We start from the raw sequence: 26,303 nt of genomic DNA, 5'->3' as shown, positions 1-26,303 counted from the left end.
GTAAATAGTCTAATAAACTTTGGCCATGAATGGTGACAGAAAAAAAGCGGAATTAGAGAGAGAAAACACAAAAACGATTTTTTGTTACCAATCAAAGAACTTTTCAACAATGTGTGGTTTTAGAAAAAAAAATATGCAGTTTTATCCACCAGTTTATAACGTGGACCGCTTTTGTAATCAATAATGATAATGGGTTTTACCCAGCGGTTTTCTATTGACAAAAGCAAAAAGTACTATTGTTATTATTTTTAATATATATCTGTTATCTTTCTCCCACTTATATATATATATATATATATATATATATACTTCTATCTAATATCTCTTTTATTATCATTCCTCCTATATCATTGTTGTATAATATTAAAATAATATTATATTTTAATTGTTACTATTATTAGTTAAATATTAAAAAACATGTGAAAATATTTTATAACTTTTTTATGATAGATATTAAGGGTCCGAATGGTAACTGTGGATTCAGTAGTGCGGGACAAAAATTTTGCTAGTGCGGTACGGTTCAACTGCGGTACGTGCGGGACAAATGTATTTGCGGGACAAGTGCGGTTATTCCAAAATAAGCGGTACAAAATAATGTTCGATTGGTGAAAAAAACAATAAGCGGTGCATAATACATATTATAGTTACACATTATAAACAAATATATTATATTAATATACTTTTATAGTTACACATTATAAACATATTATAGTTTTTATTGTTAGCAAAATAGTATTTTCATTTTTATTTATAATTTATGAACTTTAAAAACCAAAGTTATAATCATGTAAAATTTTGTTTATCAAATAATGAAGAAATACATCTTTTAAAAATAATTTCATTATAGAAGAAACTATAGTTTACTTGTAAATTGTTAAATCTAGTTAACATAAATATGATACATTTTAGATGACATAATTTAAAATTATTTTTTGATTAAACCTGACTTAAGTTTTTTGGATCTGTTTTTCCATATTATAAGTGATTATTTTGTAGTTTGTGAAGAACAATGAAGTAATTTTTTTTATAAAAATAAATAAAAAGTAATTCATTTATCAGAACTTTTAAAATCGAAAATACTTATAGCATAGAGATTTTGTTTTTGATCAAATATAGCATAGAGTTATTGTTGAAATTTAATTAATTATTACTCTCTTTATAAAATAAATAATTAAAAAAGAATAAAATAACAGTGCGTAATCTACAAAAACGCTACCTAATTGATTCTAGACAAACAAAAAGCGGTCTAAGAGTATATTACCTTCCCTTAAAAAACGCAAAGTGGTTTTCTCATTTTTTTTTTGAAAAACGTCTATTGCCCACTAAATGTATGAATGGTAACATGAATCAGATTTTTTTTTAAAAATGTTCAAATACCCACTTATACATGTTACCATTCACTGCCTAAGTTTTATACAATTATGTTTATTTATGTTAAATAAATTTTCTACAAAAAAATATATATTTACAAAATCTTTGAAAATATATGACAATTATACTTTATACTAAATATATACAAAAATAAAAATATTGAATTATTAATACAAAACAAATTAAAATATATAATTATACTAGTTATTAATAAAATAAAATAAAATAATATGAAATATGCACCGCAAATAGTTTTTCACCAATCAAACATTATTTTGTACCGCTTATTTTGCATAAACCGCACTTGTCCCGCAAATACTTTTATCCCGCACGTACCGCAGTTGAACCGTACCCTACTATCAAATTATTAGTTCCGTACTACCAAATCCGCCTTTACCATTCGAACCCTTTATATCACGAATCAACGTGTCAATATATTAAATAAAATTATTCATTTTATCAAGAGCTTCATTATTAAGGACAACGTAACAGCCTCATCACATGAAATATTACAATTTACAGCAAATAGAAAATCAACAAACTTGTTTCTATACAATGAGTGAATTCATTGGCAGAGGCTGGCCAATCCGATTAATGTTTTAGCATCTTCAAGCAGTTCAGAGCCATAAATGTCATTTCATTATGATTTCTAAAACGATTATATGAGATCCCACCATTGTTTATTTTTTTGTAAGTTAGGCGACTGCAGGTATTTGTACATATACTGTATTTTGGTTTAATTGGGTAACTAAATTGTTATTAAAGCTTACACACACACACACAAAATATATTAATCATAATTAGAAAGCTCATAACAACTTTATTTTTTAATAATATTCGAGAAAGTCCTTATAATACGGCTCTTCAAGCTAAAGCACGCGATACAAAGGAATGTGTAGAAGCAAATAATACTGATTGTTTTGTTCCCCTAGTGTTGTTCATAATAATGGTGCTGATGTATATTGGACAATCAACCCATTCTTTTGTTAAATGAAATTATATATGGCGATACAAAGTGTTGGGATTCAGCTAGACTTTGATCAGTTTGTTCCACTTTTGAGGCTGAAGGAGAGAAGCTCTGCTTTTTTCACTACAACAAACATGGTTCAGAAGCTTTACTGCGATTATTTAGTTGGAAGGAGATGGTGAAGTTTTGATGATTATCATTATAACTGGCGTTTGCACAGACATTATTATCTCTGTGAAATTACCCTCGTAGCTAAAAAGAGAAAGATATCACAGATTTAGCATTTTGTCTAAAACCTCAAGTCTTAGGCACCCCACTTCACTAATGTTTTGCATAGACGACATTAAAAACATGCATGACCATGCCAATTGCCTTATAAGTATATGGAAACTATCATACGTATACAGAAAATAGCCAAAAAGAAAATCTAACGTTATTTGCAACATTAATTAGCGTTAATTTTTTGTAGGGTTAGCCGGATAGGTCCCTATTGGTTTATGGACGTATGCTCGGCGCCCACGAGAAGGTTCATCGTGTTTATAAATATGCATATTCAACGACACTTGAATCACACTAGACACTACATTCTAATTAATCGTTTTGATATTCGGTGGTGACATACAATTAAGATTACTGCACTGTTGTGCAATCAGGATCACTGCACTGTTGCCAAATCGCATTGCCATTTAATAATTGAACTTACGTCTAAAAGTTTAAATCCTTCTAATCCTCCATTTTTTTGTTATTTTCCTACTAGTTCCACTAAACCAATATTTTTTGGAGAAAAAAAAAATATAAAACTCCACTATCTGTTGCTTTGGCCATCTCATGTTTTGAACTAACAATTAAGTTGACTTGATACTAGATGGATCAGATTTTATGTATTAAACTTATTTTAATTTTTGTGTAATCCAATGTTATGACTATCAGTATATTTATATTTTAAGTTGTAACTTTTATAGTTCCGGATAGATACCCACATATTAACATGACAAAACACGCATACCTGAAAGTCAAAAAAGGAAGAATTATAGAATAGACAAAGTAAGTAGAGAAAAGGAAAAGTAGAAAGTTATAAATGGTGGAACAGATGGATTAGAGAGAAAGGATAACGAAAAGGATCCACTCTAACAAATTCTCTTTTTCGTCGCATTTTGGATTTTTGCTCTGATGAGAATATTTTTGAGAAAAATACAATTAAAAGTAATAAATGTTAAGGAAAATAATTGCTTTCTACTTTGTGCAAAAAGAAAGAAACTTGTTTTTGTTTCATAGAAATCTTTACGTCTCTAACAAATTCATCCAAAAAAAAGGTACACACGTTGTGTTCTAGACTTCTAGTAAAACAAAAAATTTCCTAGCAAAAGTAGTAATTAGGCAAGGGCATTATCTTTATATCCTAAGTTTATAACGATAGAAACAGTACTTCTCATCACACGCACGTATCTTAGTCCAGTTAAAAAAAAAACTATAGAGTTAACGGGAAGATTTTGAGACGAGAAAAGCCATTCTAACATTATGCATGCTATCCCTAAAGGAAAGTTCATCAAAATATTAGGTTCACCGTTCCCATATTGGCCAATAAATATTATTAAGTTTAGAAATTTAAAAGACCTCTATAACATTAAGACTAAGTCCATTCTGAAATTGCTTGAGGTTCACATAGTCCTATCTTTTTTTGCCCGCACATAGACCATATCAGAAAAATGGTCGAAAAATTGTACATGTTATCACTAATTTGATTTCCAAACTTGGGAATCTGTTGGACTTTATTTTGATAGGACTAGGCTATTAGACAAACCATCAAACTACTTTTGTCAGCAATAATTACAGAAATTTAAAAGAAAATTTTCATATTGTTACATAAAACAATAACTAAGGCCAATGACAGCTTTAACAAAAAGAAACAACAATATCATCCTTCGTAGCATCGACTGATGAACCATCAACATCTTCGCCCCATTGTACACAAACTTTGCATCATCTGTACGTTCAAACCAAATCCAAAAACGTAAACCAGCTCAGACTCATAAAACCGAAAACTTCAAATCATAATTCAGACTCTCATTCATATTATTGACACATAATTAGTCCATTACCGGAAACAAGATCCAAGTTGAACTCAGGAGGCACATTGTCGTCTGACTCAACTGCTGCTTTAGCAGAGGCAATGCCAACCGCTAAACTCTGGATTATATCTAACCCATCGCTTAGTGATACGACTGTGCCACCTACTAGACAATCACTGATGTGATTCTCCCAAGGAATCGACGCTCTAAGGTAGGTAGACTGATAATCCTAGAACTTCGATGGCTCGTGAAACTGGCTGAAAAGGCGTGAGATAAACTCGAAAATCCTTATGCCCAAACTCTCTTAAAACAAACCAAACAAAGCAAGGCGGTGGAACTTTAGATAGACGCTTCGCGGAGACAGATGACAAGGCGTGAAACGAATCCGAAAATCCTTGTGCCCTAGACTCTCTTGTAAAGACTTTTCAATCCTCAGCTAATGAATGACAACGTCAAGTGCGACGAAATCACTTGATATATCGAAAACTCTTTGATGTAACCCACCAAGGAGATCTTTTTGATGTAACCCACCAAGGAGAATAAACAAGTTTCAAAGGAACAAAGGAGTTTACCACTCTCAAATAAAAGATAAAAATGATTGATTATTCTCAAATGAGATTACATGTGTTTATATAAGGATAAGAAACTTGGTAACAAAGCCAAGTATTGATGATTCTTGAAACTAAAAAAAAAATAAAGATAGTAAGTTGAATGGAAACCCAATGTTTCTCTTCCCAAGATAGTTGAATGAAGACCCAACTCTTAGTGCATGTTTCCCTTCCCCAAGTATCCTTCCCAAGCTGAGTTAAACTCTATTTTCGTCACTCCTCTTTGACTACAAAATAAAATGATTATTTTGGGCTTTCTTGGACTTGTATTAAGCTCAAAGTGGACTGGACTTGATAGATATCATCCCCAATAGAATTTCCCATGCTCTCTTTGGCCATAAGCTCTTGAATTGACCTATTAAGTGTTTCCTTGATCTTCTCTCTCTTTGACTCTTTGGTTCAACTTGCTGATGAGAAACAACATGGGATGTATGATTTGTTCATCTTGGTCTTAGTAGAAACAACTCCTGGCTGCCAAACATAATTCTAGAAGCTCCTAAACCAATTGGACCTAAAACTCTTCAGGTGAAGAACTAGATTGACCTCTTTTGGTAAATGGAGTGTATCCTTGTATTCCCTAGGCCAAATCTTCTGTTTCTGAGCTTCTTGGAAACATAAGAGATCCATTAACATCCTCCAAGTAGTTTTGTGTCGCAATTGTTTCTGAGTTGGTATGTGTAATACGATCTTTGACTCAGACGTGAAGTTTGGACGGAGATAGATCCACTGACTTGAAATATCCATATCTTTCACATATGAACTGGTCTTAATGTGATTTCAATTCTCTATGGTTCCGGAATGGATCAAGATTCCAGAACAGTTTGGTTCATAGCTTGAATCCTTCTGAATTAATTGTAATCCGCCGTTGAATGCTCGTAGGTCCAAATCGCATAGCCATGAGTTTACTTAATTTGTAAAATAAATAACTCCTTCATCCGAACTCTGATTGGACTGATTCCACTTCGAGATATGCTCTAAATGAGGTAAGAATGTATCCCAAATAGTCGTTTGGCTGGAAGAATTGATCTACGACTACGTTCGTGTTGAACAATACTCAAGGGTCTTCTTGGATTGTCTCATGATCATATCAATCACCTGCACCAGTCAGCTTCTTGACTTTGGCTGGTATGGTTGGGAAATGCATTGCGTAAAGACTCAAGCGGTGATACGATTCAAGTTCAGTAAACAGGTATGGTGAACATACAGAATGCACCCTTTTGAAAATCTCTCCACTTTTGGGGAATTTTCGGTTTATGTTCAGAGCCTTTTTCGGGTTCCCCTAGGAGTATAGGAGAGCTCCATTGGATCCAAGGGTTACAATAACTACTTTAATACCATTTTCAAGAAGAATCCTAATGGCTGGCTTTATCGCGGGGTACATATCTTCGATGGACAACTTGTTTTCTTCTGATTTAAAGGGGTGGAACATATTCTTGGCGCAGAGAGCGTTGGCCATTGCTATGAGTTCGTCTTGGTTTGGGGACACTATCGTTGTCTGAAAGAAACAATTACAAATCTTTTTGTTTGCAAATAAACATAGAGAACCAAAAGACTCTAGTATTCATGAGTATGGGAGACATGGCACTCACATACTTGGCAACTGAGGCGATTCTTTGAGACTTTGTGACTGACACGGGCTCAAACCATACAGGAACATTGAACTCTGCAGCCACTTCAAGAAGGAAAACGTTAAGAAGACAGATAAAACGATGGTTAGACCAATCAAATTGAGAAAGCTATAATCATTACATTTACAAGATGCTTCCAAAGCAAGAGTACTAAGATTTGCATCTAGCATTAGAACAGGCGCTGAGCTTATGTTTTTTACAAACCGCTGGATCCACGCAGGTGTCAGAAACTTTTCCTGCCCCAGTAAAAACAATGTAAATGTAACTTACTTATCCAATGAAGTACAACAACAACATCCTTCATTCCCAATTTTGTAATCTTTCCCAATTTTGTAATCTGATAAATAATAGTTTTACTACTTGTCCAACATTATCATAAATTAATCAAAAATTCAAAGACGTTATTATGAGAAAATTGTTTGTTTATGTAAAGGTGAGTATCTTCAATCCTTTTTCTTTTAGGATTAATAACTGACAGTATAATTTATTTAATTATGGTATTATAGTAATTTATTGTATAATTTTCTTAATTTTTTCTTATAGAATTAGTATTATTATTATATACATATATGAATTATCTTTTTATATTTATTAAATTGTTTAAATTTTCAATTTTTTAGAATTTACAAATATGTTAAAACAAAGTTTTTGTATAACACATGACAAAATCTTTAATTGTTAAATTGACATGTGTCTTGATCACATGGTTTATATAATAACATAATATTGAATACGCTATCAAATCATTCACTGATTGAAAAACTTAAGAAAATTACATTAATTTTTTATTTTGATTTTTTATATATTTCTTACATTATGTTAATCACTATTATTAATACATTAAACCTTTTCATACTTTAATCACTTTTCTGTATAAATTTCTGTTTACTATATGATTATAATGAATAATAATTGCAATTAAATTGCAAATATTTTCCTTATTAATTGCAAATATTTTCCTTCTTAATTGCACATATTTTCCTATTGAAATTAGTAATTTAATAGATAAACTTCCTATTAAAATTAGTGATATAATAAATTACTTTTGTTTTATATACTTTCAAAAAATATTAATTGTAATCCTTTTATTTTTAGGATTTTTAATTTGTCTATAATTATTAAATAAATTTTCTTTTCACATATATCAAAATGTAATTGATATACTTCATACATGTCGCGATTATATGAATTACTAACTTTGAAAACTAAGGTTTATATAATACTAGATGAGGATCCGCCCGATGTGCGGGTTTAAAGTTTTATAAATTAAATTAAATTTAACAAAAATATATTAAAATTTGTTGTAAGTTATTTATAAATTTTATAATACACTGATTTATATCCACTTACAAATCTTTTATGTATGTTACTATTAAAAGTGTATTTTTTACACCTAAATATACTCTGTTACAAATATATTCTTTATCACCACCTAGAAAATGTCTATATAAACATATTAAGCCGACTATTTTACTTTCACTTCTGCATAGTTTTTTAATTACTAAAATTGTTGGCTCAAAAAAAATTTTGAATAAAAAATATATTACATAATATACTAATCAATGATGTATCATCACAATAATATATGATCGCCATAGAAAAAACCTCGGCTCCGTCCTCATCCCTTATAGAGAGAACCTTGCGTCCAACCTCTTCCACCATGGAGAGAACCTCGGCTCCGTCTTCCTCCCTTGGGGAGATAACCTTGCGTCCAACCTACTCCACATTCCTCCCTTATGTAGATAACTTTGTGTCCAACCTTCTCCACCATAGATAGAACCTCAGCTTTGCCCTCTTCCTGTGTGGAGATAAAATGTTCAAGTCTTTTTGCTGTCTCAAAATGACTTGCCACGACAACCAATGAAAGTAAAAACCTTTCTCTAACGTCACAAATTTTTTTGATAGTAACTAATGTTAAATTTCCCAATGTATTCGTGGAAATATCTTTGACACACCATGATGCAGCATATGTCTCTGTAACGCCTCAACCACCACCTTGCTTAGTGAGCCCATGTCCATTCTCAGTCCATGGGCCCATCTTCCTAACTGGGCCCTACATCTATTTCTAGCTCGTAGACCCATCCATATTCGATGGCCGGTTTGTTACGTCTGGGAGGTTTTAAAAACTTGTTTACCTACCTTACAAATTAACAAATGATATTTTCCTGTGTTTTCTCTTCACTCGCACAGTTCCGACAATCACTTCCAGGAAGGTCACCCATCATGAAGTTCTCTCAAGACCCTTGACCGAAAAAATAAGTGCATTTTGGTGACGTATATGGCCAAATCAATTCTTTTAAACCTTTTCGCAAACCAGGGTGTCAGAGTCTTTGAGCTACTATGGATCTATCAACAACTATTTATGTTTTTCCAATCTATCTATCTATGTTTGTTGTACGCTTGTGTTTGATTTGCCTATTTTGTTCATTTATTAGGTTGATGAGCCTATACTCGTTATTTCTCTTTGAGATTGAATGAATAATGTTAACAATTATGTTTGCAAAAAAAGAAGGGTTTATGACCAACCAATCAAGTTGATAAATTAGAAGAAAATTAATTTGGCATAATTAAAGAAACAATAGAAAATTATAAGCATGATAATATATGAATCCCAAATAAAAAATAAAAGTATAAATTAAATAAAACAATCTAAAAATACTACAATAAATTTTAAAATACAGCATTAGGAAAAAGATGAGGACCCGCCCGATGTACGGGATAAAGTTTTATAAATTAAATTAAATTTAACAAAAATATATTAAAATTTGTATAAATTTTATTTTTGTTATAATACTGATTTATTTTTATTTACAAATATTTTATGTATGATACTATTAAAAGTGTATTTTTTAACACCTAAATATACTCTATGTTACAAATATATTTTTTATCGCCACCTAGAAAATGTATATATGAACACGTTAAGCATATGGTATAATTGTTGGCTCAAAAAAATATTTTGAATAAAAAAATATATTATATAATATAGTAATCATGATGTATCACCACAATAATGTATGACCACTATGGAGAAAACCTCGGATCCACCCTCATCCTTTATGGAGAGAACCTTGCGTCCAACCTCCTTCACCATGGAGAGAACCTTGGCTCCGCCTTCCTCCCTTGGGGAGATAATCTTGCGTCCAACCTCCTCAACCTTCCTCCCTTAGGGAAATAACCTTCTGTCTAACCTTCTCCACCATAGAGAGAACCTCGGCTCTGCCACCTCCTGTGTGGAGAGAACATGTTCACGTCTTTTTGCTATCTCAAAATGGCTTGCTCCGACAACCAATGAAAGTAAAAACCTTTTTCTAACGTCACAAAATCTTTTAATAGTAACTAATGTTCAATTTCTCAATGTATTCGTGATAGTAACTATGTAGAAGTTAAAATAAATTAGTTGGTTTTATGTATTTATATATTACATAATATACTAATCAACGATATATTATCACAATAATGTATGACCACCATGGAGAAAACATCAGCTCCGCCCTCATTCCTTCTGGAGATAAACTTGCGTCTAACCTCCTCCACCATGGAGAGAACCTTGGCTCCACCTTCCTCTCTTGGGAAATAACCTTGCGCCCAACCTTCTCCACCTTCCTCCCTTGGGGAGATAACCTTGTTTCCAACCTTCTCCACCATAGAGAGAACCTCGGCTCTACCCTCCTCCTGTGTGGAGAGAAAATGTTCACGTCTTTTTGCTATCTCAAAATGGTTTGCTCCGACAACCAATGAAAGTAAAAACTTTTTTCTAATGTCACAAAATATTTTGATAGTAACTAATGTTAAATTTCTCAATGTATTCATGGAAGTATCTTTGACACACCATGATGTAGCCTCTGTGTATGTAACGCATCAACCACCACCTTGTTTAGTGAGCCCATGTCTACTCTCTGTCCATATACCTACTTTCCTAAGTGGGCCTTACATCTATTCTCGGCCCGTGGATCCAACCATATTCGATGGCCGGTTTGTTACGTCTGGGATGACTTGTACTCAATATCTCCCTTTGGGATTAAATGAATAATGGTAACAATTATGTTTGCAAAAAAAAAAGGTTTATGACCAACCAATCAAAGTGGAGAAATTAGAAAAAAATAAATTTGGATATTAAAGGAACAATAGAAAATTATAAGCACAGTAATATATGAATTCCAAATAATTCAAAAATCAAAATATAAATTAAATAAAATAATCTAAAAATACTACAATAAATTTTAAAATACAGTATTTGGAAAACAAGATGCATATATTAATCTTTTTTTTGTCAACATATTAATTTTACCTATTCTCAACTGAAAAAAGGAGAAAGTATGAGAAAATTTTGGTTTTAAAAAAAAAAATTTACCTTTCCATTAAAAGAATTTCCCAATTAAAAAAAGTTGAAACCAGTGTTTTTGAATAAATTATTTAAATATGAGATGATCTATGTTTATATAGAAGTGAGTATTTACAAAATTTAGAATTAAGAAAATTAACTGTATATTTTCCTTAATCCATTTTTCTATATTTTTTTGTAGAATTAATAACTTAAAACTAATAATATTATAATTTCGAATTATATGAAATATATATATAATCTCCTTATAATTATTTTAATAAACTTTGTATTTTTTTTATAAATTCTGTAATTTTTGATAGTTATCTTTTTACATTATTAATATTTTTCTAAAACAAAATATTTTATTTTTGTTGTAATCAAATTCCTCCTATTATTTATTAACTTTTACACATATCAAAATCTTGTTAATAGCTAACTTTCAAAACCCAACTTTATATAATAAGATTATGATATTTTGTAATTTTTTAAAAAAGTAACTAGATATATCAATAGATTTTCAAAAAATCTAAAAATGATTAAAAACTAATAAATCAAAATGATTAAAAACTAAGAAATCAATATGTAGCGCTACACCTACTAATAATAATACCAAAGAGTCATTAACGACTAGTCATTTACTCGTGACTAGTAAGTAATAGAGACAAATCTATATAAACCAAATCTACCAAGTCTATATATTTGACCAAAAAAAAAAAAAGAGACAAATCTATATAAACCAAATTGTCACACACGTTAAATTCCACAAGTGATTACAATGGGGGACAAAAAGAAAGTTGCACCACAACTTACAATTGGAGACCAAAAGAAGCCCAACGTCTTCGGTGCGCCGAAGCCGACCACCCTAACGGTCGTCTGTGAAAAGAATGAATTACGTTGGTATCGTCGAGGTAATAAATTATTATTTTTCCCCTTTATGATATAATGAATATGATGAAATACGACTAAAATATATTCTCTCAACATAGTCGCACTTTGGGGTCAAACATTCATGGAGAAGAATGAATGAAGTAGTCGAAGATGAGAATATATTTTATGAGAAAAGAGAAAATAAAAGATAGTCGAAGATGATCTATTTATTACTAATATTACGTGTCTGTAATTACAATGGGGAAATTAACAATAAGTTGATTTGATACTAGATGGATCAGATTTTGTGTATTAAACTTATTTTAATTTTTGTGTAATACAATGTTAGACTATCAGTATATTTATATTTTAACTTTTAACTTTTACAGTTCCGGATAGAGATACCACATATAACATGACAATCACCTATACCTGAAAGTCAAAAAAAGAGGAATTATATAATAGAAAAAAAGTAAGAGGAGAAAAGGAAAAGTATACACAAAAGTAGAAAGTTATAAATTGTGGAACAGATGGATTACAGAGAAAAGATAACGAAAAGAATACACTCTAACAAATTCTCTTTTTCGTCGCATTTTGCATTTTTGCTCTGATGAGAATATTTTTGAGAAAGTTACATTTAAATGTGATAAATGTGATAAATGTTAGGGAAAATAATAGCTTTCTACTTTGTGCAAAAAGAAAGAAACTTGTTTTTGTTTCCTAGAAATCTTTACGTCTCTAACAAATGTCACTTGTGTTCTAGACTTCTAGTAAAACAAAAATTTCCAAGCAAAACTTGTAACTACGCAAGGGCATTATATTTATATCCTAAGTTAATTTCTAACGCTAGAAACACTTCGGTAATTGTCACTTTTTTTTTTGACATGTTCATTGTAATTAATATATATATATACAAACACTTCTAAGAAAACGAAAAAAAGAAGAGATGAATACTCTATATGGTATATAAACTATAGAGTAATTATTTTGATCAAGTTTGGTACTTGGTAGTGCTGTTATTTTGAACCAAATAAAATATTGTGGCATACATAGATAAGATATTCATGTAAATCCCTCTCCAAGGGAGGCAAGGAAGTCCTGATTAAATAAGTGGCGCAAGCAATTCCGACATATGTAATGTTGTGTTTTCTCTTACCAAAAGCTATTTGCTCAAAACTAACAAGTACAATTGCCAATTGTTGGTGGAGTAATAGAGCTGATAGTAAAGGATTACATTGGATCTCATGGAAGCAAATGTGCACTCGAATGTCAGAAGGTGGGCTATGCTTCAGAACACTTGAAGAATTTAATCTTGCCCTTTTGGCAAAGCAGCTATGGAGGTTGTTAAGATTTCCAGATTCCCTCCTTAGCCGAGTTCTCAAAGGACGATATGTTAAATACTGTAGCCCATTAGAGGTACAAGTATAATATCGGCCTTCATATGGCTGGAGAAGTATGCTAGCGGCAAAACATGTTCTCTCGTACGGTATTCGTAAGACTATAAGCTCGGGGTTTAACACGTGTATCTGGACTGAACCTTGGATCCCAGATACGCCAGCACGGCCGCCTCAAGGATTAACCAATGATAGAAATCCCTTGATTTGTGTTAACACCTTGATCGACTTCAATACAAAAAATGGAAAATGGAACGTCTTCGGGAATTCTTTCCACCGAAAGAAATTACCTTTATTTTGGGGATCAAACCAAGCTTAAATGCTGCGAGAGATGGGTATTCCTGGACGCTGACTAAATCTGGAAACTACACCGTTAAGTCTGGTTATGAAGCCGCGAGAGCTATCTCTTGCCCTGTCTGCGACCTCCCTTCTCAGGGGCCTAGTGTTACAACATTTAAGGCGCAAGCATGGAAGTTAAAAACATCACGAAAGCTGAAGCATTTCGTGTGGAAATGTGTGACTCGGTGTGTGGCAACATGTCAACGTCTGCATTATCGCCATATTGGTAGAAATAAAGATTGTCCTAGATGTGGAGCGGAAGAGGAAACTATTAATCATATGCTATTTGAATGTCCACCAGCTCGTCAAGTGTGGGCCTTATCGACAATCCCTTCTCACCCTATGGTGTTTCCCTCATCTTCCCTATATAGCAACCTCGACTATCTATATGGGCATGGCAGAGACTTTGGCGCACTCGATCAGAACTTGAGAACGTTCCCTTGGGTGATGTGGTACATTTGGAAGGCAAGAAATAAGAAAGTCTTTGAAAATATCTCTGAATCTCCACAAGAAACTTTGGAAAAAGCTACCCAAGAAGAAGAAGTATGGAGAAGAGCAAACAATAGAGACACACCACCAGTGGTGGTAGGCGCAGACATACCTTCGATCCCAATCCCACAAGATTCCATTGTCTGCTTTATCGATGGATCTTGCCATACAGAGGTAGATAGGAGTGGACATGGTTGGATTGCGTCTATTGGTGATAGAATCTTACATTTGGGGCTAAAAGGATCACGACGAAGCCTCTCACCTTTACATGCAGAGTTGGATACACTTGTTTGGGCTATGAGGTGCTTATTGGCCTTGGACTTGGATAAAGCTCTTTTTGCTACGAATTGCTCGGATCTCTTGTTGATGACATCAAATTTCGAAGACTGGCCAACCTTTTCCTCAGAACTGAAGGATTTTATTTATTTCGGGGATAGATTCTCTAGTTTTAGTATTAGATTTATTTCCCTAGAGGAAAATATCCGTGCCGATAAACTTGCGAAATGTGCAAGAGCACGAGGTTTCTGTTTTTCCCATGTAAGCTCATCGGTATCTAACTAGCTCTCTCTCGAAGAGAATCACCTTCCGATAACTTAATATATGGGGTTTGTTCGAAAAAAAAAGATAAGATATTCATGCGGAATCAGTAAATCCACACACACACGTATATAGAGTTTACGGGAACTACGACTTAGAGCATCATTACTCCAACATCCCTCTCAAGTTTCTCAAGGATTAATTAATTATATAATTAATACTAAAATAATTAAAGCAATCCACTTAGAACACAAAATCATCCTTCTACTAGAGTACCCCAAACAAGGTTGCTCATCATTTAAATAATATATTTTTTTAATTTTTGTTAATTAAATATCAAATTTTACTAATCTATCATGAATAAAAAATTATTTCTATTATTTATATTTCATTAAATAGAAAACAATAAAATTTTACAGAATTCGGAATATTAAACATATTTTACAAAATTCGGAATATTAAACATAAGATACAAAATTCGGAATATTAAACATATTTTACAAAATTCGGAATAAGATTTATTGTTGGGTTGCACCAAATTTTTGCCAAATATGCTCAATCAAGTCTTTTTTCAATTCGATTGCCCATCATGTTATTTAGATTTGTTGCCATATCTGTAGACAACGATAAATCGACATGAGAAGTTCTGTTTCCTTCTCCGTGATGGAACTCTGATGGATAGTAGAAATTGTAGTCATTCCGTTCGTCTTCGACTATCATGTTATGCAATATGATACATGCTCTCATTATTTTCCATATTTTTCTCTTATCCCAAAAAGTGCGGGATTCTTCACGATTGCAAATCGAGCTTGCAAGACTCCAAATGCACGCTCTACATCTTTCCGGCATGCTTCTCGATATTGAGCAAAGAGTTTTGCTTTTCGGCCACGTGGAAGTGTAATGGATTGGATGAAGTTGCCCATTTGGGATAGATGCCGTCAATGAGGTAGTATGCCATTTTGTATTGCCGTCCATTGACAGCATATGTAACTCTCGAAGCTCGTCCCTCTAGGATATCATCAAACACCGGTGACCGGTCCAAAACATTGATATCATTTTACGTACCTGGTGGTCCGAAAAATGCGTGTCAAATTCATAAATCTTGGGATGCCACAGCCTCTAGTTCGATTGTCGGTTTTCCAGATCCACGTGAATATTGTCCTTTCCATGCTGTTGGACAATTCTTCCACTCCCAATGCATACAATCTATGCTCCCTACCATTCCGGAGAAACCGCGATGTTCTCCAATATTCAGTAATCGTTGGAGATCTTCCGTTGTAGGTCTTCTGAGTTACTCGTCTCCAACAAGATTTATAAATCCTTCTACAAATTTTTCAAGGCATTTGTGGGCGGTTGTTTCAGCCAGTCGTAAATATTCATCCACCGCATTTGCCGAACATCCGTATGCCATCATCCGGATAGCCGCCGTGCATTTTTGAAGTGTAGAAAGACCGAGCCTTCCAGTAGCATCTCGTCTTTATCTGAAGTATGGGACTCCATTCTCAATAGTATTAACAATACAAATGATCAATGGTTTGTTCATTCTAAAGCGACGGTGGAACATAGCGTGGGTGTATGTCGGATTCTCACTAAAGTAATCATTCCACAACCAACTATGGCCTTCTTCGCGGTCTCTATTGATGTGCACTCTATGGAATATTGGAGCTGCTGGTACTTCCGGGTGAGTGTAGTGGTATTGAATCTCCTCCACTATACTATCAACCTCCTCCTCTACCATTTCATCAACTTCTTGATCAGAACTCCAATTAGACATTTTTGACACTTTGAGATTGTTGTATGGCTTATGGGAAGTTTGGTTTATAAAGTAATGGAATTGTTTTTGAAGTAAGGCTAGAATTAAATTTGTTTTGGTTTTGGTTTTGGAATCGGAAGTGTTTTGGTGCTGTTTTTTTTTTCTTTTGAATATTAAAGAAGAAGCAATGAAGAGAAGAGAAATGAAAGAAGAAACAATCGGAGAATGGAGAACAATGAAGTAGAAGTACTCTTCAATATATATACCTAGAAGAAGACACAAAACCAAACAAAAACAAAACCCATTCACGGGTTGAGATACAAGCAATCGACCAAATCAACCCCCATTCACGGGTAAAAAGTCATACAAACCTTACAAAAGGTGGACTAAACACCACAACCTACATCCGAAAGAGAAGCAACATTCACGGGATTCTACTACTAAAAGCCATACTAAAAGACCAGAAGACACTAAAAGACAAGAACATTCACGGTTTGCACTCGAGGAGATTGCACTCGCTACTTGTTTCCCTTCACGTGACATCGAAGTATCTTCATATGTCTCTGCAAAAACCTGCAACAAAAGACAAAAACAGTTAAACACAACACAACACGACCCAACAACAAGAGTTAAAACATAACACAGCAAGAGTTATCCACAACAAGATAGTTTAAGCAGACAACATCAAGTTTAATTTTCAATAATTAAACACAAAGAGTTAAAACACAACAAGTGAAGAGAATTTAACCTAGATGTTTGTCAACATTTGATCAACCATTTTGTCCCTAAGTATAACTTCAGTGGGTGTTAGTTCACCCTTGTTAATCAGACTGTCTAGCAATCTCATTTTGGTGTCTCTCTCCCTAGCTGCTTGTTCTTGATCCTTCATTTCTATGATCCGATCTAACCTTCCCACCAAACCATCTTCAACATCAATACTCACTGCCGGTTTCTTCCCTTTTTTCTTAGCAGCTTTAATTCCTGGAGGCCTCATTTCAGCTCCATCATTGGCTGGACTCGATGAGTATGTTTCGTCTGATTGTAGCTTCGTCCTCTTGTAACCACATTCCTCCATGATCCATTTTTGATCATGCTTTAGTTCCTTCCAGCAATGCTCTAGAATAAATGGCTTATTGATGTCGTTCTTGTAAATCTCATTCGCCATAGTGACCACATCGTCTTCTGATTCTCCACTCTTGTTTCTAGTACTGGCTTGTGTGTAACATCCAACAAACTTGTTAACTTGATGGTTTATCTTGTTCCACCTGGCCATGCATTGACTAGCCCCTCGACCGTTTGAACCGGTCCCTCCACCATTTGATTTGTAGTAGTCTGCGACTCTCTTCCAGAAGCTATCTAACCGCTGCTCGTTACTCACAACTGGATCCTTGCTTGTGTTTAACCAGGCGCTTATGAGGTTGATATCCTCATGTGCACTCCACCTCTTCCTACTTCCTCTGCCTCCGTCTTCTTCATTGTCGTCTACCGTTACCTCAATACAGTATTCATATTCTGATTGGGTGCTAAGATTAACAGGTTGAGAAGAGAATGCAGGGGTAATGTGGATAGGCTGAGAAGAAAATGGAGAGCTAAATTGGAGACTGAGAAGAGAATAGTTCGCTAAATTGGATAGGCTGAGAAGAGAATGGAGAGCTAAATTGGACAGGCTGAGAGGTTTGTGCAGAATTATCTGAAACGTTTGAGTTTTTTTGAGAATTCAAAAGATCCATGAAATTATGCGGTTGAAAACCAGAAGGGTTTGTAGAATCCATTGAAAACCAAAAGAGTTTGTAGAGAAAAGGGTAATGGTGTAGGTTAGTGTTTAACATTGAAGGTTTATATTGAGGTCAAGGTTTGTTTAAAGTTAAAGAGTGTTTAGTACAAAGGAGATATACTTTTCAGTAAATCTCTTTGAATAGACAACTGTTTTGCTTTTTCAGAGAATCTGTAGCTTCAAATGTATTCCAAAAGTTGGGTTTAAAGTCAAGACTAATTGAAATTTCAATCATTTTGAGAATAAACCATTAAATTAATCTTTTATTTTTTTATTAAGATTCAAATCAAATATCACTTTCTTTTGATTAAAAAAAAACAAAATCGACTTATAAATCTAAAACAATATCACCAAACAAAAAATAACAAGATACGGGCTATGAAAATTTTTAAACAATTGTCAGAAAAACACATCAACACACGGTTCACCCAAAAAATAGAGTGAGATAAAAGGAGCATACCTTCTCAAGTAAAAGAATCCACTCCCAATGTCAAGTTGATGAAGACCACTCTAAACCATCAAACCCCATGTGCACTCCACCTCGCACAAAACATGACAAAAAAGTGAATATTAATCACACCATAACAGTTACAAAACAACAAACAAAACTCAACTATACTCCTAAGAACAACACATCAATAACTTACTTCAAGAATCAAGATGAAGAAGATCATGACCAATTTCTCCATTGACAGAACCATCCTCTTCATAGACATCTTACTTCAAGAATCAAGATGAAGAAGATCCATTGACAGAACCATTGTCTTGGCGAAAGATAATTATAGTGTACACTATAATTATGCAACGTAAAAGTCAATCAGAATCTAAAAAACTAAGAATCACTTGTACCACATACTCAAGCAAAAAAAGCCACATCAAGACATGATTGAACTAAAACTGCATTTAGGACTTACCAATCTGCCCGGTTTTAGGCTTCCATATGACTTCAAAACAAGCCTTCTCAGCATTTTCGTTCTTCTTTGTTCCTGCTTTAGGTCCATAAACTACATCTAGAACTTTTGTATCTCCTGAAACAAAAAACGAGAAGCATAACCATTACAAAGTTCCATCAATCCCATTCAAAAAGTATCCATCTGAGAGATATTGAGAAAGCTGATATATGTTATCAAACAAATAAGAAACAACAAGTACCTTGCGACCAGCTAGTAGAACCATGAGGTCTCAGCTGATTTGGTGTTCTTCCATCTTCTCTATCAATCTCCATTGCTTCAAAATACTTCTTCACACAACAAGGGTTTCATAAAGTAAGCATCTTTGGTCTCAAAATTCAAATTCTTATATAGTATAACTACGAATTGTACCACTAAAAACAAAAACTGGTTGTTTTAATCCTACAATACTCGTTAAACAATGTATAAACAAAAAGAAACAACGATAGAAGACGAATCAGAACAGTGCTAGAGTAAAAAACCTAATTTCCAGGAAGCTAGAAGATGAAGAGACCATTCCTTATCAAACAAGAAGACTCTGATGTAACAGCTTTGGTCTCGTTCTCTTTGTCTTCTCCACCAAAAGAGTTCCTACGAGTAAACTGTGATGAACAACAAAACATCACAACACCTAAATCAGCAAGAACATATCAAAGATTCTGAACTTAAGATCTACAATACCAAGATTAGCCAAGAGAATCTATCTAAGAGTTAGCCGAAACCAGTAAACCCTCCAAACAAATATCAAAATCAATTGAACATCAAAAATTAACCACTCTCACAATCAAATCGAATTTAATCCTAAACCCTAACATAAACAACATGAAATAAGTAAGAGATGAGAAGACAAACCTTCTCTGTCCGATTCGTCTCCCAGTGGACCTCGCCGTCCGCTTTACACCATCAGAAGACTAAGCCGCCGTCGTTGTCACAGAAGGAGGTTGATCGTCATTGAAGCGTCAAATCTTCCGGTTTAAGCCGATTGGAGTGGCCATCGCCTTCCTCAACCAAAACCCTCCAGTTTTAGCTGGAAAAATCTGATGGTTTGAGGTGAATCCACTGATTTTCTGGTTTCCATAGTAATCGCCTTTGAGTCGCCGTTTGTCTCGAGAGAGAAGAGAGAGAGATTGTCGGGGGACAAAGGAAGAAGAAAATGGGGGAAAAAATAGCTTTTATATTTATGTATCATCCAATCCAATTAGGCCACGTATCGTTTCTCATGGGTTGCTCCAAATGCTTCCCAAAGAATCGATACTCAGCTAAATGGACCGAAATATAGTTTTTTAGTTCACATTTTGGGGCCCAATTGCAAGAGAACCACTGAGAGTAATTCCCAATGGAGATGGTCTTAGTGACGAGAAAAATAGTATATAATACTATTTAGCCATTCTAACATTATAGAGCATCTCCAACAGTATGGGATTCCATGAAGGGTTCCAAATCATATTTACAATAAAAATAATGCAAAAACACAAGTTTAGATATTTTAAGGTGTTGACTAGTTCTCCCGCTACCTCCCGCAAACGCTGCGTTTGCGGGTGGTAGCGGTTGCTAGCGATTGGAACCAATCACACAAACCGCTCCCAATCGCTTCCAACCGCTCCAAACCACTGAATTCCAAAAGCTGCTTCCCGCAAGCGTTTGCGGTTAGATTTTTTTTTTTTTTTTTTTTTTGTAAAAAAACTTTAAAAAAAATCAATGATAATGAAATTTTTTTTGGTTATATTTTCTATCTAACCATTTTACTCATTAATGATGGGAGAACATGAAGTACATATACGATTGCAAAGATTATAAAATAAACAACTAGCAGAAAATAATATTCCAATTAACAATAATCCGGAAAACTTGATGTAAATTTAATGGCACATCGCATATAAGTTCAAAAAAATCTAAATAAATATAATATTTCATCAGAAATTTAAGAAAATAAGATTATTTGTGAAAAATATTAAAACAAATCACCAGTGACTCTTCTCAACTATCACTTGACAATTCTTACCGATGCAACTACTGACCCACGATCTAAGAGAAAAGAGAAAAGATCTACGATCTAAGCATATGTTTTGTCATTTATCAAATTACTTGATTAAATTTTTGGTGAAAAGCCAAATGCATAAAATAATAAGTATTTCAATATGATTTTTTTTTTGAATAATTATTATTTTAATTATAAATCAAGTTTAATAAAATTTTTGGTGTTTTTAAACATTTATATATTAGATATCACATTTATGATGTTCCAACCGCTATTGCACCCGCTGGTCAACCAATCGTAAACCTCCCGCAAACGCACCCATTTTAAACCGTTAAACCAGTCGTTCAAAACGCTTAATAACGCTTGAAACCGCAATCTTTCGCAACCGCAACCGCAGCGTTTGAACCAGTCAGGCCTTTAGAAGTTTTATTATTTTTTACATAGTACAATGGTAGAAACTAATGAGGTTCTATAAATTTAAAATTTTGAAAAATTGTGTACAAGTATGGATTACATTTTTGACTCTCAAAAACTTGACACACATTCAAGTAAAAACTTATTAACAAAATCATAACGAAAAAGTTTGAAACTTGTTATGTTACCACTGTATGATTTTAAGAAGATTGTTTTTCTTTAGTGTGAATAAGTTGAAGCAATTATCAGCACCAAGGTAGATATCATCATCCAGTTTGCATTATATTCACGAGCTCTTTCCTCGATGATTGCACCTTCCTCGTGCTTTAAAAACAAACACAAAAATAGTCAAGAGTCCCGGTCAGTTCTTTTGAACATAATAATAAGCAAACATAATAATATTCACAAGAAGATGGAAACCAATTTTGTGTGAAAACGTTTTTACCTTGTAAATTAATAAAGAAATTGATTTCATGAGTTCACAACAACGATGAAGTCTCCACGGGTCTGTCTGTACGTAGAGAGCTAGTATGTGACCGTGATGTCCACATTCAGACTGCAGCTCGCGAGTGAATTTTTTGATTACTATATAGCAGCAAGAATTTTCCGATGAAGGCATTGAGAGAAGAAACAACTCCCTTGGTTTCCTTCTCTGTGATAAGCAGCTGTAATCTCCCTTCTTCAACTATAAACACAAGTATCAATGCCTTAAAAACCTAATCATTAAAAAGCTTTCGAAGTGACGGACAGACAAAAAAACAAACGAGATGAGATGAGATCAAATCGAAAAGATAAGAAGAAATCTCCCCAACTAGATCGTTCTCGGAGTCGCTCGATCTTCAAGGATCCGATGGCAATCTCTGAAATGGAGAGACTGAATTAATCTGAGTAGCGATTCTGGCACGTCAAGTTCTAGGATTCAAGAAAGAGAATTAGCACAACCATAAAAGAAGTCTCTTTATTACTTTAAGAAAAATAACTCAAAAAACCTAAAGCTCTCCTCTCTCAATTCTCGAATAATAGGAAGTCACGTATTGACAACTCTATATATAAGGAACTTCACAAAATCACTTACCTAATCTCTTTAGGAAAACAAGTTCCTTATTTCTCATAACTTCCTAAACTACCAATCCTAATCTCTTTAGGCTTTCTTATGCGTCAAGCTTATCCCAACATTTTCCTCCTTAAGCTTGAAGCATAACTTCTCTAAGTCTTGAACTCCCGTGAACTCTCTCATCTCCTTAAACCTCATCTTTCCCAAAGCCTTTGTAAGGATATCCGCCTTTTGCTCGACTCATGGAACATGCTCAACTTTGACTTCTTTTTTCTCAACACATTCTCTGATGAAATGAAAACGTCTCTGAATATGTTTACTTCTGCCATGGAAAACATGATTCTTTGTGAGAGCTATAGCAGAATTATTATCGATACGAATGATAGCTTTCTTGGCTTCGACCCCGGTGATCTCACTAAGTAAATCACGTAACCAGATAGCTTGTTTGGTTGCTTCGGTTCCAGCCATAAACTCAGCTTCACACGAGGATAAGGCCACTACATCCTGTTGTTGTGAGCACCAAGAGATAGGACTATCAGCTAAGTAAAAATTATGACATGTTGTGCTTCTACCGTCGTTTGGATCAATGCTAAGACTATTATCACTATATCCAACCAATCTTGGTATCTTCAAGCTTCTTTCAAAGATTAAACCAAGAGATGTTGTTCCTTTAAGATATCTCAAGCACTGTTTCATCGCAGCACCATGTGACACTCTTGGACTATGCATATACCTGCTCAAAACCCCTACACAGTACGACAAATCAGGCCTTGTGTGGATCAAATATCGAAGACAGCCGATTTTCTTCCTGAAGTCTGTAGCATCAATCTCTTTCTCATGTTCTGCTTTTGAAAACGTGAGTCCAAACTCCATTGGTATGTACTCGGGATTGCAGTCAGCCATTCGTGTTTCTTCCAAAATTTTCTGAGCATATCTCCTTTGACTTAGCACAATTCCAGTCTCATGTGGAATTACTTCTATCCCGAGATAGTAAGTTAACATACCAAGATCACTCATTTCAAATTTAGCAGCCATCTCCTCCTTAAATTTGTAAATGATTAGCTTGTCTGTTCCAATGACAAACAAATCATCAACATAAACTGCAATAACCAGAGTTTGTTCTTTCTCTATCTTTCGATACAAGTTGGCTCCTTTGAACACTTTTTGAACTCTAGTTCCTCAAGAATCTGATTTAGTTTTTTGTTCCATGCCCTTGGAGCTTGTCTCAAACCATACAACGCTTTATTCAATTTATAAAAAATTTCTTCACAACCTTTCTTCTCAAATCCCTTAGGTTGAGTGACATAGACTATCTCTTTGAGTTCTCCGTGAAGGAACGCTGTTTTGACATCTAAATGGTAATCTCCCACCCGTTTGCCGCTGCAATATTTATGAGAAGTCTTATGGTCTCAATGCATGCAACAGGAGCAAAAACTTCCTCAAAATCAATTCCATATTGCTGCACATATCCCTTAATAACAAGTCGCGCCTTATACTTGTTAATGCTACCGTCAGAGTTTCTCTTCAGCTTAAAGACCCATTTGAGTCCAATTGGCTTTATTTCAATAGGTAAATCGACTAGATCCCAAGTGTGTAGTTTTTCAATTGAATTAATCTCTTCATTGCATGCATTTAGCCACTTACTTGATTCTCTTGCTTCAATAAAGCTTCTTGGTTCGTTGTTTAGACACAAAAAAGTGTCTCTCCTTCTTCTTCAGCAAGCAAAACATAGTCTCCAAGATACTTAGGTGTGTTACTTTGTCTCTGGCTTCTTCTTAGAGCCGGCGGATTATTCTCCACGACATCAACATCTTCTTCGTGTTCTGCAATTTCGTGTTCTGTTATTTCAGGTGTGTGACCGTTGTTTCCTGTTTCATCTATTTCCCCTACATTAACACCATCTGTGTTTTCACCAAACTATGGGTTGTTATTAACTATCACTTCCTCAGACATGATACAATGATTTCCAAACTCACCTAGAGTAAGATTAAAACTTCTGTCACCATCTTGCTCTGTAAGATTTTTCCTCCAATTCCAGCCTTTGCTCTCATCAAAGACCACATCTTTGCTTACAATAACTCTTCTTGTCTGTGGATCATACAATCGATATGCCTTTGAACCCGGCTCTATTCCCAAGTGAACTAACATCCTGGATCGATCGTCTAGTTTTTTTAGCAGGTTTTGATCAACCTTTGTAACTAATGCAGCCAAAAATCCGTAGATGATCAATACGGGTTTCTGTTTCTTGTAGACTTCATATGGAGTCTTATCTGTTAAAGCCCTTGTAGCTACCCTATTCAGCAGATATGTAGAGTGTCTTACTGCTTCCCCCCAAAGATAATTTGGAACTCTCATATGCTTTAGAATGCTCCTTGTCATCTCCATCATTGTTCTGTTTCTTCGTTCCACAACGCCATTATGTTGTGGTGTGTATGGAGCAGTAAGATGTCTCTGGATTCCGGCATTCTGACAATACTCATAAATTCTTGTAAGACAAATTCTCCACCTCTATCTGTCCTAAAAGTCTTGATTCGAGCCCCTGATTCTTGTTCAACACGGTTCTTAAAGATCTTAAACTTTTCAAATGCAGAGCTTTTTGCTTTCAGCATCCACATATAACGTGAGGGATCATCAATAAGAACAAAGATAAAACGATTTCCAGCAGTTGTACTCGGAGTTATTGGTCCACAAAGGTCTCCATGGACCAGTTCGAGAACCAAAGAGGCTCTGTATGTGGTGGCTTGTGGGAACGTTTGTCTCGTTTGTTTTCCAAGAAGGCAAGACCTGCAGATTTCCTTCTCAAACACTACGTGTGGGAGTCCTTGAACGAGTTCTCTCTGCTTCATAGATTTGATAGTTTCAAAATTTATATGTCCAAAACGAGCATGCCATCGACTAGATTCACTGATGGATGATAGGTTCAAGTAAGCATTGTCGTGAAAATCCATAAAAATCTTGTAAAGCCTGTTTTTAGAGCTTGGAGCTTTTGCAAGTAATTTTCCTTTAGCATCGCGCATTTTCAGATATCCACCCTTTAACCTGATGTCACAGCTTACTTTTGTTGCTTGACCCAAACTGATTATGCTACTCTTTAAATTTGGGATGTAGTAGACATTTGTCATTACTCTCAACTCACCATTCATATCAACAAGAGAGATTGATCCTTTTCCTTTTATTTCAACACAAGAGTCATCACCAAATCTTACCTTCCCGGTAACAGACTCATCTATCTTCTCAAAGTATCTCCTATCTTCTGTCATGTGGTTACTGGCTCCATTGTCAAGGTACCAGATATTGTCCTCTCCCGTGTTGGTTTCAAACTTACTTGGAATGCATCATTTTTCATTAAGAAAAACAACCTCATGCATTCATCAGCATCTTGTGTATTGGTGGCATCCAGAACGTGAGCTTCTTGTAGATTTAGTAAACGATCAGGACAATCAAAGGCAAAGTGACCTTGTTTGTCACATCTGAAACACGTAATGCGAGAAGCATCTCTTGGTCCATTACTTCGTCCTCTGCCTCTCCCTCTGTAGAAACGACCTCCTCGTCCTCTGTTTCGATAATCGCTTGTATACTCACGACTGGTTTGTGTTTCCATGTTTGCGTACACTAGTTTGGATTGATCCTCTTGTACTTCGCCTGCATCATGGATTCTCTCTGCGTATGCTTTAAGTCGTCCTATGATATCTTCAAACGTGGTGGTATTGAGATCTAACACATGTTCTAACGACGCCACTATGTGGATGAACTTATTGTGAGGAAGACAGTTAAGAAATTTCTT

At 34.5% G+C, this 26,303-nt stretch overlaps 1 protein-coding gene, 1 long non-coding RNA gene and 2 pseudogenes across 3 annotated transcripts; all 4 read right to left on the bottom strand.

Annotated features, from left to right (window-relative positions):
* Window positions 1–4,197: 4,197 nt before the first annotated feature.
* Window positions 4,198–6,947, bottom strand: LOC104743983 (pseudouridine kinase-like; annotated as a pseudogene). The gene is made up of 6 exons (XR_015580816.1): window positions 6,930–6,947; window positions 6,765–6,879; window positions 6,605–6,687; window positions 6,111–6,510; window positions 4,438–4,584; window positions 4,198–4,322 (listed from the first exon to the last, which is right to left on the bottom strand). The product of XR_015580816.1 is annotated as a pseudouridine kinase-like (transcript).
* Window positions 6,948–15,342: 8,395 nt separating this feature from the next.
* On the bottom strand, window positions 15,343–16,370 carry LOC147928749 (uncharacterized; annotated as a pseudogene).
* Window positions 16,371–16,735: 365 nt separating this feature from the next.
* Window positions 16,736–18,839, bottom strand: LOC147928748 (glutathione S-transferase T3-like). The gene is made up of 4 exons (XM_087486258.1): window positions 18,771–18,839; window positions 17,125–17,919; window positions 16,835–16,922; window positions 16,736–16,749 (listed from the first exon to the last, which is right to left on the bottom strand). The coding sequence occupies exons 1-4, from the start codon at window positions 18,837–18,839 to the stop codon at window positions 16,736–16,738; spliced, it is 966 nt and encodes a 321-aa protein (XP_087342384.1).
* Window positions 18,840–21,450: 2,611 nt separating this feature from the next.
* On the bottom strand, window positions 21,451–22,483 carry LOC147928747 (uncharacterized). Its single transcript, XR_015579284.1, has 2 exons — window positions 21,911–22,483; window positions 21,451–21,789 (listed from the first exon to the last, which is right to left on the bottom strand). It is a non-coding gene; the product is annotated as an uncharacterized LOC147928747 (long non-coding RNA).
* Between the last annotated feature and the right edge of the window lie 3,820 nt (window positions 22,484–26,303).

This window comes from Camelina sativa, chromosome 14 (assembly GCF_030686135.1).
Source record: "Camelina sativa cultivar CO46 ecotype springtype chromosome 14, ASM3068613v1".
NCBI classification, from domain to species: Eukaryota; Viridiplantae; Streptophyta; class Magnoliopsida; order Brassicales; family Brassicaceae; genus Camelina; species Camelina sativa.
The sequence above is the reverse complement of the archived record's forward strand: the minus strand, read 5'-3'. Positions and strand labels throughout refer to the sequence as shown.

Bases quoted from the DNA above. Each gene is read 5' to 3' on its own strand.
- LOC147928748 (XM_087486258.1), bottom strand. From the start codon at position 18,839: ATGTCTATGAAGAGGATGGTTCTGTCAATGGAGAAATTGGTCATGATC. The intron at 17,920-18,770 runs GTAAGTTATTGA...TTTTCTTCTCAG, and splicing joins TCTTCATCTTGATTCTTGAA to CCTATCCACATTACCCCTGC. The intron at 16,923-17,124 runs GTTGATCAAATG...CTTTTGTTGCAG, and splicing joins TTATACTTAGGGACAAAATG to GTTTTTGCAGAGACATATGA.